This window comes from Phodopus roborovskii, unplaced genomic scaffold, assembly GCF_943737965.1.
Source record: "Phodopus roborovskii unplaced genomic scaffold, PHOROB, whole genome shotgun sequence".
In the NCBI taxonomy this organism is placed as follows: Eukaryota; Metazoa; Chordata; class Mammalia; order Rodentia; family Cricetidae; genus Phodopus; species Phodopus roborovskii.
This window is the reverse complement of record NW_026126447.1, coordinates 17,502,572-17,523,532: the sequence shown is the minus strand read 5'-3', so window position 1 is coordinate 17,523,532 and position 20,961 is coordinate 17,502,572. Positions and strand designations below refer to the sequence as shown.

Sequence of the window (20,961 nt, the reverse complement as noted above, 5' to 3'; positions counted from 1 at the left end):
ATAGGAAAGGGAAAAAAAGGCAGATAGATGAATAAAATAAGACATGTAAGAAAAAGACAGAATTATATATGTGTATGAAAATGTCAAAATGAAATTATGATGGCAAATCTCAATTATCACCTTGATAAAAGAGCCTCTGGATATGACTACCAGGGATTAGGCTGAGCTAAAGACCGGCCCACTATGGAGTGCCATTCCCTGGGCTGGGATCCTGCATTGTGTAAAACAGAGGAAGTGAGCTTGCCCAGGCAGTCATCACTCTGCTTCCTGACTACAGATGAAATGAGACCAGCTCCCTCTTGTCACTCTGCCGTGTCCCCCTCAACTTCATGGACTTTAGCCTTCCACTGTGAGTCAAAGTAAGCTTTTCTTCTCCCTGAAGTCACGTTCCTTAGAGTATTTAATTCAGCAATGGAGAACATAACTTTGGAACCCTGTCGCTGTGTACCAACTTAACAATAAAAATAAGACACAAAGAATGTGAGAGATGAAAGAAACAGAAAACATTATGAGTTTGACACATAAACTGTACATTGCTTAGGCTGCAACCCAATATTTTTAAACATCTCATTAGTTCTGTAACTGCTTTTAGTGACCTATAAAGCTTTAAAGACACAATTAGTCTACAGTTTTCAGCACTCTTACCAAAATAATCATGTTTAATAGAAAAGAATGCCAAGCAAAAAAAAGTTGCTGGTAAGCTGAAACTTACCTTAGTTTAGACTAAGTAAAAGTCAAATTAAAATAAAACATCTATTGCAACCAAGTAAATTTTCTGATCACAAAACACCCATCAACTTCGTGGTGAATTAAGTTAATCTACTCATTAGAGCTCTAGGCTAGGACTAGGAGAAATGGTGCAACTTATGGCAGTGATAATGTCTGAACTGTGCACTCTTACACTCTGACCCACTTTCCAAACTCCTGAGAACAATGTCTAGTAAGCAAGCAGACCAAATCCAGCCATCAGCTCCAACATCCTAGGGTATTTTTCTCTACGGATTCATCCCTTTGAACTAAGAGTTAAGAACCAGGACACGCACAACACAGCTCAGTGGTCAAGTGCTTGCCTAGAATGCAGAAGTCTAAATATAAACTGTGGGGGGAAACACAACAGTCTATAACATATATGTTATGCATATCAGTGAATATACTCTAGAGTGCACTAAATAGGAAGGTCTTACCTTTGCAAACCCTACATTCTAATAACAAATGATCCACATGGCAAACAGGATTGGCCCCTGGATCTGAGCATACTGAGTATCTTACAATGAATAGAGTTATATAAAATGTAGGAACACTTGAAAATACTGAAGAGGACTTAGAAAAATGAGTCAGAGGTTGAGAGCACTGTCTGCTGTTCTAGAGGTCCTGGCCTGGGTTCAATTCCCAGCACCATGCCACAACTGTCTGCAGTTTAGCTCCAGAGGATCCAAAACCTTATTCTGTGCCCCTTAAACTATACGTTCAGACCAAAACTCATACATGAAAAATACTAAAACTCAAAAATAAATTTTAAATGCTGAAGAGTTTTAATTTAATTCCACAATTACCTTTCTTCTTGGAAGCATTGATTTGACCACTGATTCTTTTGTTTTTTATTTGTTTGTTTGTTTTGTTTCAAGACAGGGTTTCCCTGTGTAACAGTTCTGACCCTGGCTGTCCTGGAACTCACTTTGTAGACCAGAGTAGCCTCAAACTCACTGAGATCCACCTGCTTCTGCCTCCCAGGTGTTGGACTAAAGGTGAGCGCCGCCACCACCCAGAGATCACTGATTCTGAATATAATCCTTTTATTACCTTCTTGGAAAAGAAAAATAATATTCATTCTCCTTTGTATGGAATCTCTAAGAGCTATGGGACATAACAGAAAGGGATGCAGCCAAGTCTCTGAGGAAATGCGTATGATGAAACAAAGCTTGAGGAAGTACAGTGTTACTACAAACTACATCTTCTTCCCTGCTGTGCTTCCCACCAAACTTTACAGAATGGACAGGCATTTGTTAATGGACAACAAATTAAAGAACATTTTAATCAGCATGAGTAAAAAAATATAATTGTAAAAGTCAAAATTCTGTAGAGATGTGTTAAAGAACCAGAATTCTGACAGATGAAAGGAAAGGCCATCAGAACAGTTAACATGAACCCAGAATAAAGAGCCCTAGACTACATGACAAGACTCTGGGCATGTTCTGATGTCACGGGGAGATGCTGGTGCCCTTCCAACAAAGTCAGTTCAAAAAAACATATCAAGTCAGGTGGCAGTGGTCCATGCCTTTAATCCCAGCACTCAGGAGGCAGAACTAGGCAGATCTCTTGTGAGTTTGAGGCCAGCCTGGTCTACACAGCTAGTTCCAAGACAGGCTCCAAAGCTACACAGAGAAACCCTGGCTCAAAAAAAAAAAGGTGGGAACCATATCAATAGTTTAGGGGGGAAACTGAGCCATAGCTAGCTTACTCACAATAGTCAATTTGATGAAATATTTATGTAATGTAATGTTTATGTATAAAATTGTAAGGAATTTAAGTCAATAAAATTAGATCTATTGCTTATAAATACTGATTATTTTTCACCTAGGTAAAGATCATTCTATACACTTAGAATAAAAAGAAAAATAATAACCTTTGGGTACATTTTAAAGTATCCTATAATTGAGAATTATTAATTCAGTTGGTTTTTCCCAACTGTTCCAAGTTACAGAGTTATGTATATATTTGATGTAATTGGTACTTCCAGTTTGAAACTTCTCTAACAATGTCACTAAAATTACTTTCACACTATTATCTCATGATACATGGTAGGGCATAAACTTGCTACACATCAAATATGGCCCAATAAAGTCATTGCCATAGGGTTTTTATCTTTATCCTTACCATTACAAGTTCTTCTTGTAACTCACTGCAACTTTTTTCATTATATTGGAGTCTCTTTGAAAGATCTATAATTACTTTCTTCTGTTCTTCGATCTCTTCATTTAGTTTCTTATTTTTGGAGAAATACTCTCTTTCTAATCTGAAAAGTTAAAAATGTCAGAACAGGTTTTTCAAATGTACTTCTCTTTCACATAGGTAAGTGATATTCTATATGTCATGTTCACATGCCAAAAGGCTTTTTAATTCCATTTTTTTTCCTTTTTCAAGTTAAAAGGTTTATGCATTCTTTAAAGAAAGACTTTAAGGGAATAATAACACTTCTCCTTTGGCAGTAGGTATCTGTACTGTGTCCAAGGTAATAGGCAAAAGAGACTGAAAGAGTATGGACGGGGCCTCACCGTTATTTTTGATGCACAAAATCTACCCATCTCAATTCAGTCAGTTCAGAAGCTGCCTCAAGACTGATAAAAGTCAGTGGGGTAGGTTTGTGAGGGAGTATGCATGCAGCACGATCATGAGTGTGCAAAGAAACACGCCTGTACATGCAGACAGAGAAAGGGGGGCAACAGCAGAATATCAAGTGTTCCCCTTCAGACGGTCTCTTACTAACCCGAAGCTCATTGTTTTTGGTTGGCCAGCCATGCCTGACTTCCTACATGGATGATGAGGATTCCTACTCATGTGATCTTACTGACTGAGCCAACTCCTGAGCCCCCAAGAAAATCATTTTAAAATTGGTGGTAAGGTTATTAACATACAACAGAAATGAAGCAAATATTTTTATCCCTACAAAGTAGAACTGTTTTGATATATGGAAAATTCGAAAAGGAAAAAAATCAAACATCATCATGAAACTATTTGAGGACGTTTGCTGCTCTAGTTGGAGGCATGAACCTGGGAGAGTGGGACCTAAAGATGAGGTGGACAAAAGTCTCATGAAATAGCCAACTTTATTCAGAACATCAGGCAATTTATAATCTAAGAGTTTAAGAAGAATCGCCTGAATAAAGTATACAATTACAAGGATAAGTTATATATGACAAAAAAAACATGTTTTTTCATTGAGGCGCATGAATAACAACAGCTAAAGTAAACTCCCTCCCATCCCCCACATCTGGGAGGGGCACGAAAACATCCCAAAACACATCTTCTGTGTTTTGAAGAAACTGAGGTCACAAGACTCTTGTCTTGCTTTCTTGAACTTTTCTCACAAGCGCTCAGAATTCTCACACGACTCCATTCTTGGACTGTGCTGTGAATATGAGGAAAGTACAATGATACACATGCATAAAAATGTCATTAAAAATCTCACTATTTGGGGTTCATCAGAAAGCCTCTTGAGGTCTAAAAAGATCATTTTAAGGTGGTAACACAAGTTAAGATAAAAAATGGTTTAGATATAAAACTTTAAATTCATCAAGATAAGATAGAAAATAGAGTATTTTCTCCAAATATGTCAAATACAAATGGACTGAACATTGTAAATGTAATTCTTACCTGACAACTGTTCTTATTGTTTATAGTTTATTATGTAGAATTAAACCTCTCCTTCCTATTTGGACAAAAAGGGGGAAATTTTGTGGAACACTCCTCTACACTGAGTGAAGATGTATCACTGTGACTAGTTTAATAAAAAGCTGAATGGCCATCAGCTAGGCAAGAAATGATTAGGCAGGAATTCCCAGAGCAGAGAGCTCAGGGAAAAAGAAAGGAGGAGTCGCCAGCCAAACGAAGAGGAGCAAGACATTCAGGAGAGGTGAAAGCCATGAGTTATGTGACAACACATAGATGGATAGAAATGAGTTAATTTAAGCTATAAGAGCTAGTGGGACAGGCCTAACCGACAGGCTAAGCTTTCATAATTAATAAGTCTCCATGTCATTTTTTGTGAGATGGTGGCCCAAAGAAACATCTGTCTACAGCTCAGTGGTGATTACTCATTGCTATTGCACAGAACCAGGCTGAGTTCCCAGCACCTACATGGCAGCTCATTTCCAGTTCCTGGAAATTCAATGTCTTCTTCTGACTTCTGTGGGTACCAGGTATACATGGGTTGTACATGCACAAATGCAAAACACTCATATAACATTAAATAGAATAAATAAACCTTTAAAAACTGTTTAAAGACATAGTTCAGTTATGGCCCTTCCGTTGACTACAGATTATTAAGGTATTGAACCCCAAGGAATCAGAATTTCTCTAAGAATCCCCCCCTAGAAGGAAAAGGCTGAATCTAGCCAAAGCAGAAACTGATCTCTCAGAAAGCAATTTCATATGGCTCTGGCAACTTGTCAGACTACCCAACAGGAAAGACTGTAATCAAGACAATGGTGATGGGAAGGACCACATCTTGATCATGACTACCCAGTTATACATACTCTTCGCCCTCTATTTAAATCTAACCCTGGGGACCCAAAAGTGGCTTAAAGAGTTACTAGACCCCTTTCTCCTTCTGCCCAATGAGACAATATTGGATAAAACCTTTCTCTGGCCTTTACTATTATTATTTATCTCTTTAAGTGGCCTACTGTGGATGGGTGACAAGACCTGGCTTGTTAGAGCTGCCAGAGTTCTAAAGCTAACAACATGGGAACAATTCCCTACTGCAACCCAGGGTCCAGGCTAATCCCTAGGGCAGTCATACTAAAAAGCATGTGATCCCAAGGCCCTGTAAATGACTGGTAGCCTTCAACCCTCCACTTCCCTGCCTCATGTGGGTGTGTGGCCCAGCTGGCACACCCTACTGTGGCCTAGAAAGCAGTTAGCAAATAGGAAAGCACATACCTTGCCAGGAGTTGAAAGCGAGGCTCAGGCTTGTTTGTCTAGAATCATTTAGTTCCCAAAAGGAAAAAGGACACCCTCCCTTTACACTACCTCATTCCCACCCTCTAGGAAGAGATTCCTAGTGGACTAACTAAAGAAACAGGAAGTCAGGCTATAGAACAGTTATTCAGAACAACTTTCCCATTTCCCTATGTAGATAATTTCACTTAGATACATTTATTAAGGTGTTGCTTGTCAGTGACTGGATTGTAGTAGGTGACATGCAGCACAAAATGCAGGATGCTTTTTATAGACAATATCCAAATAATCCAGGTCACCAAGATCCCCATTCTCAAAGACTTGGGTATTCATGCACCTGAGCTATTCCTCTAGAACATTCCCAGGCACTGAAGAAGACAACTTTAGAAGTCTTTCTATTTCTAGCCAGGCAGGGGTGGCCCAGGCCTTTAATCCTAGCTCTTGGGAGGCAGAGGCTGGCTGATCTCTGTGAGTTCAAGACCAGCCTGGTCTACATGTGCTAGTTCCAGGACAGGTTCCAAAGCTTCAAAGCTACACAAAGAAACCCTGTCTTGAAAAAAAACGAAGAAAGTCTTTCTATTTCTAATCCTGGGGGAGTGGTTAATCAGGGACACAACACAAGATCTTTCCTATTGCAAAGATATCAAGGATCAACGATACTATGGCAATGACTGGATCATGGGGCATTTCACTGGAACTCTGGGGAGTGAAAAATGGTATGTTGACCAAAAGTGATAAAGGGCACATTTCACAGGTATATGACATCACTCATAAGGACTTAAAAGGGCACTTCCTGTTGCCTTCTGATCAAGATGTAGCCAGCACCAAGTCTGCCTGCACAGCACCATGCCTCACGCCATAATGATAACGGACTAAACCTCTGAACTGTAAGTCACCACCTCAATGAAATGTTTTCCTTTATAAGAGTTGTCATGGTCATTTTCCTTTCTGCCACCGCCATGCCATCCAAACTGAGGAAAACCTGGAAACTCCAGGACCACATGAGCCATGACCCCTGCCTCGGGAATGCTGGAGGCATGCATTACCCCAGGATCAACTTCAACAAATTTCATCCTTGTTACTCTGGGAAAGTTGGTATGAGAAACTACCAGTTAAAGAGAAACCAGAGTTTCTGCACACTGTCACCTGGACAAATTGTGGATACTAGTCAGTGAGCAGATTTGGGTCAATACTGCAAAGAACAAGACCGGAGCTGCCCCCATCACTGATGTTGTACAATGGGGCTACTACAAAGTTCTCAAAAGCAGCCTGTCATCATGAAAGCCATATTTTTCAGAAGAGATGAAAAGAAGATAAAGGGTGTTGGAGGTATCTGTATCCTGGTGGCTTGAAGCTACCCAGGGAGATTAATTAAATGCTAACATTTCCCAAAAATAAGTAAATAAAGAATTGCCGTGATCATGGTGTCTCTTCACAGCAACAGAAACCCTAAGACATCTGTAAAGAAAAATTAACTCACGAAATTTGCAGGTAAATGAATAAAACCAGGGGGGAAAAATGATACGAAGTGAGGCCCCCCAGGCTCTGCATACCCTCTCTTATATCAGAGTCCTAGCTTCAAATTTTCTTTTTCCTGGTTGAGACAAGGTTTCTCTGTATAGCCCTGGCTGTCCTGGAACTCACTCTGTAGACTTCGATCTGAGATCTGTCTCCTCCTTCCTCCCAAGTGCTGGGATTAAAGACATGTGCCACTCTCACCTGGGCAAATTTTCTGTTTTGTGTGTTTAACAGGAAGCATACACAGAAACTAGGAAACTAGAAATGAGCCACTGGGTTGTGGAGGATACATGGGGATGCAGTAAAATATATGTGAAATTAAAGCAGAGAGGGAGATTACTAGTGGCAGAAGAGTTCAATCAGATAATGGAAAGATAGGGACAGGGAACTGAGGGGCCAGAGGAGACTTAACTAAAATAAAGTGTGCATGAAGAAGCTACTTGGAACCCTATGACCTTGCAATTAAAAAAAAAAAAAGTTATGTAACAGCATGGGGAGAGTAGAGCGTATGTTATATGAAAGAACAGGGGAGGGAAGGTAAAAGAACAGGGGAGGGAAGGTAAAGCTCCCAACAGTGATGAGGGCAGGGGTGGAGAAAAGAGTAAGGAGTAGGTTAGCCAGAACTAAGAACACATGAAGAAGCCATATGAAATCCCACTGCTTTATAAACTAATTTTTTTAAATATTTCTTTTTTAATAATTTTTTATTTAAATTTAAAACAATCTTATTTTACATACCAACCCCAGTTCCCTCTCCCTCTCGTCGTCTATGCCCCCAACCAACCCCCATCCCACCCCTAGGGAGGGTGAAGCCTTTTATGAGGGATCATCAAAGCCTGTCACACCATTTGGGGCAGGGTCTAGACCTTCCCAGTGTATCTAGGCTGAGGGAGTATCCCTCCATGGGGGAATGGGCTCCCAAGACCATTCGTGCACTAAGAATAAATACTGGTTCCACTGTCAAAGGCCCCATAGACGGCCCAGGCCTCCTAACTGACACCACCTTCACAGGACCTGGAGGAAGTTTTACCAAGGATACCCCACATAATGAGCCATGCTACTCCCAGAAGACAAGGATATCAAAGGAAAATCTCAGTGTCAGGCACAGGTCACCTTCTGAACTGGTTAGTTTTTTGTCACCTTCACAAGCCAGGGTCAAAAAAAAACCACAATTGAGAAAATGCCTCCATCAGACTGGCCTAAGGGCAAAAATCTGCAGGGAATTTTCTGGTTTAGTGATTGATGTGGGAGATCCCAACCCATTATATATGGTGTCAACCCTAGGTAGGTACTCCTGAGTTGTATAAAAAAGCAAGGTGAGCAAGTCATGAAGAGCAAGGCAGTAAGCAGCAATCCTCCAGTTTCTATTTTGGTTCTTGCCTCCAAGTTCCCATTCAGCTTGAGTTCCTACCTTGACTTCCAGGCATGTAAGACAAATAAACCCTCCCTCCCCAATTTGCTTTTATTCATGATGTTTATCACAGCAATAGAAAGCAAAGTAAGAAACTTCCCAACAAGTTACTGATCAAAGATGCTCCAGAGGCGCCCAGCTACTGTCACTGCTATGGCTTTTAACAGAACTGGATGTTAAGACCCTACTGCTAAAGACACCAGCCACATGGTGTGGTTGCAGGACATAGAGAAATCGGTGTGGAAATGACCAGGTAACTCTCCTTGATGGCTGGTTTCCTAATGTTGGACGATACAATGTAGGCTGCTGGGGGAAAAAAGGCATCAGTAGTCCTATCCACCACTAGGCCCTGCTTGCTACACTTTTGACCTCCCAAGCAAGATGTGCCAACTGGTACAACAGGGGCAATGCCATTTATGGAGGTAATTATAACACAATAATCCAATCTCTTGATTGGAATTTAGGCCTGCCTCACAAGAGGAAATTCATGCCTGGTATTATAAACATGGTCAAAACCCATGGCTACAGAAGCCATAGGCCCTGGGGAGAAAAAAAAAAAAAACCTATTGATGTTGTTCTATATAGTCATGGTGTCAAACTGCCTTCTAAATATATATGTTTCTATCTGTAGATCTGTGATGCTTCCAACCTTGGTCAGAAACGCTTCATTTTCTAATATTTATCTATTTATATTTTAAAAATGAATTCTTCCATACATGTTTGTGCACCATATATGTGCAATAACCTTGAATCCAGAAGAACTGGAATTGTAGATGGCTGTGAGATGATATGTATGTTCTGGAAACTGAGCCCAGGACTTCTGCAAAATCAGCAAGTTTTTTAACCTCCGAGCCATCTCACCAGCCCCGGAAAGGCTTTTTATTGCAGTGAGTAGTAGCTAATGCATGGACACATTACCATTTAAAGAGCTAAGAATACGTAACTGTGAATATTTTTCAATACATTAAGGAAGAAGACAAAGAAAGAATGTAAGAGCTGGAGGACAGAGACGAATGCTGCAAAATATTGTTTTCTGGCCCGGCAGTGGTGGCACCCTCCTTTAATCCCAGCACATGGGGAGGCAGAAGCAGGCAGATCTCTGTGATTTCAAGACTAGCTGGTCTACAAAGGGAGTTCCAGGAAATCTAGGACTGTTAAACAGAGAAACCCTGTCTCACAAAGAAAAAAAAAATTGTCTTCTGGAAATGACATGGCTGTCAAACACATGAACTCATCTCCACAGGATCAAGCCAGTTAAAATTGCCAGCATGGAGAGGCAAGGGCCCAGGCTCCACCCCTACCTGAGGAGCTACTGGCAGCTGATGGCTACTCAGGGAGGGAGGGTCACTTTTCTTTGGGAGTGTGGTCACTGGAAGGTTGCCCATGCCTTAGTAGATTACTGCACAGCCATATGTATATGAGCAGCACCTGTTGGACTCAGTGGGTTAAAAAAATAAGTAAACGATTACAAGAGGAGGATAAGAAGTTGGAAGGGAGATGTGATGGAAAGTAGGAGAAAAGAGTGAAGGGAGAATATTATCAATGTACACTGCATATGTGTATGAATTTTTCAAGGAATAGATAAACTTTTTAAAATGTAGCTCATGATTTTTTGCCTAGTAAAAAGTAAATACTATTCCAATGTAAAAACAAAACAAAAAATCAATATTTTGCAGGCTAGCTAAAAAAAATAATTTTGGAAGATTCTTAAAAAGACCCAGAAGCAGAAAATGAAGTAACTGGTGGTTATGATTTGAATATGAAATGTCCTCCATAGGTTCACGCACTTGAAGACTGAGTCCCCAGCTGATGGCACTGTTCTAGAAGTCTGTAGAAATTTTGAGAGCTAAGGACCAGCTGAAGGAAGTGGGTCACTGAGAGGTGAGCTTTAGAGGGGGTAGCCCAGCCCCATTTCCAAACTGGCTCAACCAGATGTGGCCCAGCAACCTTGCTTTCCTCCCACCATGGACGAGAGTAGTCCTGACAACCACGCCTTTTCCAGTCTGAGGTATGAGCTAGAAAAATCCATCCCTGCCTGGTTTGGTGGTGTGCAGCTTCCATCCCAGAACTCAGGAGGCAGAAGCAGGGGACCTCTGTAAGTTTAAGGCCAGCCTGGTATACAGAGTGAGCTCCAGTACAGCCAGGGCTATGCAGAAAGACCCTGTCTCACATAAGAAAATCAAAAATATAATAAGAACAGTAATAATAATAATGAATCTATCCCTGCTTAAGATGTTTTTGCCAGGTGTACAGTCAGTACTCATTAACTTACACACTCTCATCCGTCAAGCAACATCATTCTCATAGCACACAGAAACAGAAACAGCTTTCACATTACACACAAGGAAAGAAATTATGGGATAGGAGAAAAGATCTGCAGGAATTACCAATGAGCAGCAGGGCTTTAATTATTGTTATCAGTACTACTGCTGTTATTATTAACTTATACTGTTAAAATACAGTTATATAAAAATAGCTAAGGGGCTGTAACAAAAAAGATGACAAAATAACTTTAAAAGCAGGAAAGGAGCTAGCAAGGTGACTCAGTGGGTAAAAGCGCCTGCTTCAAAGTCTCAGCTCCAATTCCTGGGAGAAAACAACTCCTTTAAGCTGTTTTCTGACTTCCACAAGTAAGCCATAGCATGTGCAAAAGGCCCAGAGTAAGATGGAATGTCATGGCAAAGAGAATGTAGTGGAACAAAGCTACAAACAGCAGGGCAGCCAGGAGGCAGAGCGAACAGAGAAATACTGGAGACGCGTTATACTCTTCAAAGACACTTACTTCCCGACAATAATGTGGAATTATAAGTCCATCAACACATTAACCCTTTAATTAGTTCAGAGCCCTCATGAACCAGCGAGGGACTAGGCTGCAGCCATTAGCCCTTTTGGAGATATTTCCTACCCAAACTGTAACAGGATCATTATACAAAAGAACTAAAGGACTTCAGCAAAACTGTCAAGCTCCAAAAGAGAAATAACAGCAAAACAAAACTTCAGGAAAGAATTTCCTTGGCAGTCCAACTACATACAGACTGACAGAGGTAGAGATCCTTATAGCAAGCATGTAAAAATCCCCAGCCCACCTATGAAGACACCCTGTGTCCATGAAAGAGAACTGTCTACCTTCTACTTTGATTTGGCCAGGGCAAGGAACATACTAGTTCACCAAACATGCTTATTAGCTCATTTTTCAAAATTGTTTAACCACGGAGAACCCAATCTGCCTTCCTACAGGTTTACATAAAAGCAAGACTTTCATAAAAGCTCTTCATATATATTTCTATGCTGCTTAATATTTGAACATATATTTGAATAGTTGAAAGGATTCAAACATACTAAATGTGCAGACTCAAGCAATGATTAAGAGAAAATAAATGGAAACTATGTCCTGAGACATATATAGAATGTGATCCTAGAGGATGCAAGGAAATTCAGTTAAGGGCCAATGAGACAGCTCAGCAAGTAAAGGTCTTGCCACACGAGCCTACATCTGAGTTAGAAACCCTGAAGCCACATAAAGGTGAAAGAATACTAGCTCCCCAAAGTTTTCTTTTGACCTCTACAAACATACCCCCACAAACACTAATAAATAAACTCTTTGACAAGGAAAGAAGACACCTTGGCTAAGAAGTACCTCTTAAGCTAAACAATAGTGGAACACAGCTGTAATTCCAGCTGATGAGGAAAGCTGAAGCAGAAGCATTCCAAGTTGAGGGCTACCTAGACTACATAAAAAGTTCACGACCAGTCTGTGCACCTACACAGGACTCTATCTCAGCACAAAAATAGAATAGGAAATTGGGTTGATAACATGAACTTTTTTTTTTTAATTTTTTGAGACAGGGTTTCTCTGTGTAGCTTTGTCAACCAGGCTGGCCTCTCACAGAGATCTGCCTGCCTCTGCCTCCTCAGTACTGGGATTAAAGGCATGCACCACCACCGGGCGGCATGAACTTTTAATCCTAGCAAGTGAGAGGCAAAGACAGGCAGATTTCTGTAAGTTCGCAACCAGCCCAGTCTATATAGCTAGTTCTAAGCCAACCAGGGATAAATAGGCTATACACTGCCAAAATAAATAAATGCACAAGCACACACATGCGCACACACACAAAAAGAAAAAAGCTAACAAGGATAGCTTAACTCTTATTTTGCGGACAACAGTTTTCAATATATACTACTGAGGAATTTTTTGAAACATTAAAATCTTCCTTTTTTTACAGTATTTCATAGACTCTTCAAGATTAATGGCTTTTTGAACTAGGAAAGGTTGAAATGAGCAGGAGTCAGAAGCTGACACCACTTGTGAACTATGAGCCCTTACTCTTATTAGAATTATATTTTCATGTCTAAAAATAAGTATTAAAAGGTAGCAGAAAGCCAGACAATAGTGATACCTGCCTTTAATCCCAGCACTTGGGAGGCAGAGACAGGCAGATATCTGAGTTCAAGGCCAGCCTGGTCTACAAATTGAGTTCCAGGCCCAGTGTGACTGCCCCTCCTTCTACTGCCTGCAGATCAGTGTGTAGAACTCCTCTCCAGCACCGTATCTGCCTGCAAGCCAGCATGTCACACCATAATGATAATGGACTAAAGCTCTGAAACTGTAAACCAATCCCAATTAAGTGTTACTTTATAAAAGTTGCTGTGGCCATGGTGTCTCTCCACAGCAATACAAACCCTAAGACAAGGAGAAAGCTCAGTCAGTAATGTGCCTGACATACAAGCATGAAGATCTGAATTGAGATCTTTAACTCCAGCTCTCAGGGAATAGAGACAGGTGGATCTCTGGAGCTGGCTGACCAACCAGTCCAGCTGAATTGGAGAGCCGTAGGTTCAGTGAGACTCAGCCTCCAACAGTAATAACAGTGATGATAATATAGACAGCAACTGAGGAAGACATTCTACTTCAACCTCCATCTTACAAACGCACAGGCACAGACACAAACGCATGCATACTCATATCACACACACAGAAAAAAACAGGATAAATAAAATTTAACATCTCATAGGGTTATTTGATGGCCATATACATAGGGAACCATAATGCACACTTCCCACTAGTTGTAATTACTGCTACTACTATTATTTCTACAATTCAAAACCATCCTAAGCATTATCTCCCCTTGTAGCTTATAAATTAAGGTATCTAAGACATGGCTATATTAATTTTAGAAAGACAAGTACACTGATATATTTACTTTCTAGTGTATAAATATGTTTCTGGAACTGTTCAGAACACTTCATAACAAGAGAGCATCCCCATATTTGCCTACAAGGGCACCCATGTCGGTCTTACGAAGACCTTTGCTCTCCAGTCTACCGCAGACATTAATAGCAGCTTTATATTATTACATAAAGCACTACATATTCAAACTCAGCAACCATAAACCCTTCACACAAATTTAGAATGTTACCATAAGATACTTACAAATTCAGTTTTGTAAAGCTTTCTTGTGCGTTATGCTTTTCTCGCTCATATGCGCTTTCCACTTCTTTAAATTCATTCTTGATCATTTCCAGGTCAGCAACAGCCTCTGCTTGGCTGGCTTTTTCTACTTGTAAAGCCCCCTCAAGGTCTCGAATCCGTAACTGCCAGATGACAGAAAAGCAATTTTAAAAAGCTAAGAAATGTGTTCCCATCTTAAATTGAATAGACTGTTTTAGCAACAACAGGTTATCATTTATCTGAACATTTCTTTCTTTCTGTTTTGGGTTTGAAAAGTAAATAAATGGAGCTGGCCCCGAACCCTAGACCCTCCTGCCTCTGCCTAATTCAGCAAATGTTACCTGCCTGTGCCAAAATACATACAAGCAACATTATCTGGACTCCACAGATTATACACAGGAATGTATGTGTGTATATACAAATGCATATATGCGTACAATAACAGTTAATGAAAATAGAGGTCATAAATTCAGAGAGTGGGAAGGGGTATATGGGTGGGTTTGGAGGGAGAAAAGGGAAGGAAGAAATGTAATTAAATTACAATCTCAAAAATAAAATATTAATGCACAAAAGTCAAAAAAAAAAAGGAAATAGACAAAAGCTTAGTCTCTTAATGCATTTGATGGGAGAAAAACAGAACTGAGATATGAAAATCATTAATTAATACAGTATCTAGTCTACCATACTGCTTAATCTTTGCCTTCTAATGCATTTGCATTTCTTTTATAAAATGTTATAAATGATTTCTGAAACTAAAAGAAACATTATGATGTGAATATCATCATAAGCTTAAACATGGGCTAGCAAGTTGGCTCTGCAGGTAAAGGCCCTTGTTACCTAGTCTAAAAACCGTGTTCAGTCATCAAGACCCACATGGCAGAAGGTATAGCATCAACTCCCACAAGTTGTCTTCTCTGACTTTCACATGTGCATTGTGGCATGTACACACATGCATATGTGAGCACACACACACACACACACACACACACACACACACAAATAAATTAATCTTGAAATTTTTAAAAAATCTTAAACTTCTACCCCTGGAGATATTTTTACTGTAGATGAAGGACCTTTACATCGAACAACACTATCTGACTGAAATAGTCATGGTGATATGACTTGATAACTTGGATTTCCTTAATATAATCTGGAAGCAGTGTAGGGGATAACTACACGACACAACTGGCTTGAGGTAGGATTAAAGCTGGGAGTTGATTTTAATAATCTCTCAACAGATTTAAATTTTGCATAATCAACATCTTAAAATTAGACACCTTGTGTCTACCAACAATGGAATAAACACACAAAGTGCATTCTCTCAAAACAATGATATACAAAACAATGATAAACAAAACTCTTAAATAGCTATATACCGTTTTAAGGAGAGTCTGTAACACTCTCTGTGGTATATCACAGAATAGGGTATTGCACATACTGAAGTGGGACATTCACTTTGTCTCTTTCTGTGGCACTGACCACGCCCATTGGGGTGGAGCCAGGGGCGGAAGTGATGGGGAACTAGGTGGGGGGGTGACGCTCTCTTGCTAGCCCCACGGGGACAGGAGGACTTCCGGAGGCATTCTTGGAAGCAGGAACCTGCTGGTGTTCACCTGTCTATGTTGTGAGCCAGACTTGCTCTGTGAAGGATGGCTAGGGTGTGGCAGGTGTGGCAGCTACCAGGCACACTGACATGGCCCTGGAGTAGAACTTGCTCAGTTCACTCAGCACTCTGGGAGCTGTAATGCTTTCAGTTTGGAAATATAAAGAGAGGCGTGATGTGGCATGTGGGAGAATGTATTGTACATGTTTTTTTTTGGTTTTTTTTTTTTTTTTTTTTTTTTTTTTTTGCCTACTGTAGTAGAAATGTCAAATTCCCAGTCACTGTTATGAGAAGCAGTTGACAGAACTAAGTTTCATGGTTTATAGTGTAGTTTACATAAAGAACATTTCTCTTCACTCTCAGTTTCAACATATCTTCTGTATTATCATGGATTGTTGTCATTTAACTTAAATTAGTTTTTTTTTTTAAGAATAGAAACTATGTTTAATCAAATAAAGAATGGCCACATTGAAAAAAAAAAAGTGAGAGGTGAGTGTACACCCATCATGATGAAGTAGGAGCATCATCAGAGAACCAAACAGGTAAAGCCACTCAATCATGGACTTAAGAAGCATGAACCAAATAAAACCTTATCTCTTGAGAGTTAAGGTTCTTAGGTTAGGCTGCCTCGGGTATTCCATTATAGTCACCGAAAGCCGACTAATACTGACACGAGCCACTGGGTCTCTGTCACACATACTGCACTCTTCCATTGCAGTACAAATGTACCCACAGATGAGACAAGACTTAAGAGCAGACAGTGGTGAAACCCTGACCTGAGGCTACCCAGTGCCAACATCTCCCCTAATCGAGTATCCGAAATTGTATCCTTACCCTAATTGGGTAACCATTCTCAACACACACCTTAATTTCTTAGCAGTTACTACCTGAGAAGATTCATGGCAAAAAATGTTTGCAACTTACCTGAATAATTTCAGAGTTAAATTTTGATTCTAAATGTGCTGCTCTTTCTGCTTCAATGTTCTCTTCTAACTTCCTCACTCTTAGAGTAGTTGCCTAAAAAACAAGTTTAAACACATAAACATTGGCATTAGAAGGACACAGAGAACACTGATCACAGAATTGTGACTTTAGATGACTTAGGCTAGGTAGCCAGGATGGCTTTGAACCCATGCCTTAGCTTCCCAAGTCCTATTACAGGTGTATCCCATCATACCATAGACCCATGTCTCATACATCGCAGGTGGGGAGTGTGAATTTTCTAATCTTACTGAGATATAGCTTAATTAGGAAGTAACTGGCTTCTGGCACACATGTCCATGACAGCTGTTACAGAGTATAGGCTTTACATGGTCCCTATGTTTCATGGTCCTTTCTAGACACACTCTCAGTACCTTCATACCAAGAAGTCATTCTGCTTAGGGATTTCACCGTTCTGCATTGCACAAGCACACAATTTGCAAGGCAATTTTGTACACTGTGAGACTTGCTTTATTTGGATTCTACAACCTTGTCAATATTTTTTTTTCTTGAGACAGTCTCACAGTGTAGCTATAGCTGGACTGGAACTCACATACATGTGCCTGCCCCAGCATCCCAAGTGCTGGAATTAAATGCATGTCTACCATGCCCAGTCCTTCCAATATTCATTTAAGATTTGCTTTTATTACTTTAAATTGGGTGTAGGAAGGGACCTAGGTGCATGTGAATACAGTGCCTATGGTGGCAAAAGGCCTGGATCCCTTTAGAGCTTTAGTTATCGGCAATTGTGAGGCATCCAACATTAGTGCAAGAAATCAAGCTCAGGTCCTCTACAAGGACAGCAAATGCTCATAACTGCTGGGCCACCTCTCTAATCCCCCATTAATATTTCTTAACACATTATTACATTAGCAAATAGTTCCCAGAGGCTGGAAGCACTAATTCCAAATTTAAAAACTAAAGATGGTTGAAATCCAAAAATGACAAGTAATACTTTGTCTAACTGTGGTAAGTTTGAATGAAAATGGCCCCATAGGCTCACAGAGAGTGATTTTTATTGGGAGGTGTAACCTTGTTGAAGTAGGTGTAGCTTTGTTAGAAGAAGTATGTCACTGAGGGTGGGCTTTGAGGTCTGAGATGCTCAAGTCCAGCCAGTGTGTCTCAGTGTCTTTCTGCTGCGTATGGATCAAGATGTAGAACCTCAGCTCCTTCTCCAGCACCATGTCCACGTGCATGACACCATCCTTCCTGCTGTGGCAATAATGGACTATGGACTAACCCTCTTAACTGTAAGCTAGCCCCAATTAAATGTTTTGGTCATGGTGTCTCTTCACAGGAACAGAAACTGTAACTAAAACAATAATTCTCTCTCTTTCTCTTTCTCTCTCTCTCTCTGCCTCTCTCTCTCTCTCTCTCTCTCTGCCTCTCTCTTTCTCTAATTGGTTTTATAAATCATGGTTTTTCTGTGTAGCCTAGCTGTCCTAGAACTACTCTGTAAACCAGGCTGACTTCAAACTCAGAGATCCACCTGCCTCTGCCTCCCTAGAGCTGGGATTAAAGGTATATACCATTATACACAGCTAACTTAGTCTTTGGTTTGGTTTGGTTTGGTCTGGTTTGGTTTGGTTTGGTTTTTCCAGACAGGATTCACTATGTAGCCCTAGCTGTCCTAGAACTCACTCTGTACACCAGGCTGGCCTCAAACTCACAGAGATCTAACTGTCTCTCTACCTCTCGAGTGCTGGAATTAAAGGCATTTGCCACCACAGCCCACATAACATAGTCTTCTTAGAGGTAAAATTTTGACATTTATATCCTCTACTATTTGCTTGAAAAATAAGTATTCCATTCAAAAATGAAACTAGTAACTATTAATAGTCAAACGTGAAGATTCAAACAAAGCATTAAAAATGGGAGATGATAAAATTTGAATACTTGATAATACTAAAGAATAATTTACTTTCTGTGCATGAATGTTTTGCCTACATGTCTATAAGTGGACCAAATGTATATCTGGTGCCCTCAGAGGTCAGAAGGCATTGGGTCCCTTGGAACTGGAGGTATGGACCATTATAAACCACCATGTGGGTCCTAGGAATTAAACCTAAGCCCTGTTCAAGAGCAAGTGTTCTTAACCACTGAGGCATATCCCCAGCTCTTATTATTACTTTTAAAAATAGATAACAGTGATAGCTTAAACTTTCTGTCTCTTTGAAATATAAACCAGAGTATTCATGAGTAAAATTATATTTCAATTGTATTTAAATATATTTAAGCTGCCATGAATACTGACCATTGCTGAAGATAACTAATGACAAGAGACAGGCACACAAGAGTGGTCATTACAGTATTCTTTCTGCTTTCGTGTATGCTTAAAATTTTCCATATAATACTTTTATTTTTGGTTTTCTGAGACAGGGTTTCTCTGTGTAGTCCTGGCTGTCCTGGAACTCACTCTGTAAACCAGGCTGGCCTCAAACTCATAGAGATCCACCTGCCTCTGCCTCCCAAGTGCTGGGATTAAAGGTGTGCATAACTACCTCCCGGCTCTATATAGTACTTTTTATAGATTTTTAGATTTGTTTTATGTGTCTGAGTGTTTTGTATGTATGTATGCCTGTTGCCTACTGAGGTCAGAAGAGAGCATCAGATCCCCGGAACTGGAGTTACAGATCAGTACTTTGCACCAACAAGTGCTCTTAACTGCTGAGTCATCTTTCCATCCCCATGATAACACACACACATACATGCATACACCTAAATAGAACTAAAATAATGAAAAGGCATAACAATGACCCAACTTCTGTTTCCTATTGCTAAAAAACAGTCCCTTTTAAATTATGACTTTACATTCTCATAACAATGGACTCCAGAAGTTAAGAGTATGAATCACAGTGCATAGTATAGCAGAGAAATTTTTATGCATAGTGCAGACTGTAATAAACAATAATTTGGGGAAACCTATGCTAATAAAAAATTTACGTGGGGGCTCAGGAGTTAAGAGTACTGGCTGCTTTTCTAGAAGTCCTGAGTTCAACTCCCAACACCCACATTGCAGCTCACAACTGTATATCAGGAGTTCCATGTGATCTGATGCCCTCTTCTGATATGCAAATTTACATGCAGACAAAACATCCATATACATAAATACATAAATAAACCTTCTTCAAAATTATGTAAACCTCACAAGACAAAGCTGACTTTGTCAGAACACAGTATGTTCATTTCTGAATATGTAGATCATTAGGCTAGCCAGTCACAAAAAAATAATCCATGGGTATTGGGAATAAGACTTTAAAAACTAATAGAATACAAAGAAATTAAATCAGTCTAACAATGTCTAAGCCTTTTTCTCAGTTGCCAAAAAGTCTATGAGTAAGTTTACTTATCAAAATGTTGGTCCTGTATTTTTTTCAGGGAGGGGGGTGCATGCACAAATACATGTATGCACATGTATGAGGACACCAAAGCAGCTTTGGGTATTAAATCTCAAACACCACCTGTGGTTTCGGTCTGGTTTGAGTTGGGGTTTTTAGAGGGAGGTAGGAGACAGGGCCTCCTGGGAGCTTGGAACTCACTAAGAGACTAACCTGGGCAGCCAGGGAGCCTGGGGGATCTGACTGATCCATCCCAGGACTGGGATCAAGTGCAAAGTAAGCACTTTACCAACTGAGCCATTTCCTCAGGCTCATACTTACTAAAATACAAAACATTCCACAATGATGATAGAAGAATCAACAAAATATTTTTTATTTCTTATCTGTATAATTCAGTAACTAATTAGTGATCTATTCCCACTCAAACACAGCAGGAAGAAGTTCTAGTCTCCAGAGCAGAACAAAGTGCAATAGGCCAAAGTAGTAAGCTGGAGATACACCCTTGTTTACACACCTTCCGTTTTGAAATGGAATGTCCAAAAGAAAACAAATTAACATGCTACAGCTATTAACAAATCAGCAAAGCAATAAAAAATTATCAAATTTTTAAACCAACACTTCTCAATAATGGGATTTTTTGATTGGCATAACTAAATAAATGCCCTCCTAATTTTTTTTTTTTTAAATCTTCCAGTCTGGTGAATTAACTCTTACATCCAGCAGAGGGTGCTACAGTAACATCAACCTGCAATTCTCTCACACACATTTACACATATATACACACACACATACATACACACACACACACACGCATATACTGTAATACTAAAGAATGGTAGTATAAGTCATTAAATATGTCATTCATATTGTATTCTGACATAATCACAAAATTACTGGCAGAAAGTGTAACATGATTGTTATTAAAGTTCAAATTCAACCTGAATTCTTAAACTTAACTACATATAAGTTAGTTATCAATATATAA

The 20,961-nt window shown here is 39.8% G+C and overlaps 1 protein-coding gene across 1 annotated transcript in view; it reads right to left on the bottom strand.

Annotated features, from left to right (window-relative positions):
• The window catches only part of Ccdc171 (coiled-coil domain containing 171), a 283,728-nt gene that overhangs the window by 218,351 nt on the left and 44,416 nt on the right, over nucleotides 1-20,961 (bottom strand). The window contains exons 6-8 of the mRNA XM_051188124.1: nucleotides 16,582-16,674; nucleotides 14,037-14,197; nucleotides 2,875-3,013 (exon numbers count right to left, since the gene is read on the bottom strand). Of these exons, the coding sequence (XP_051044081.1) occupies nucleotides 2,875-3,013; nucleotides 14,037-14,197; nucleotides 16,582-16,674 (393 nt within the window). The remainder of the gene's footprint in view (nucleotides 1-2,874; nucleotides 3,014-14,036; nucleotides 14,198-16,581; nucleotides 16,675-20,961) is intronic.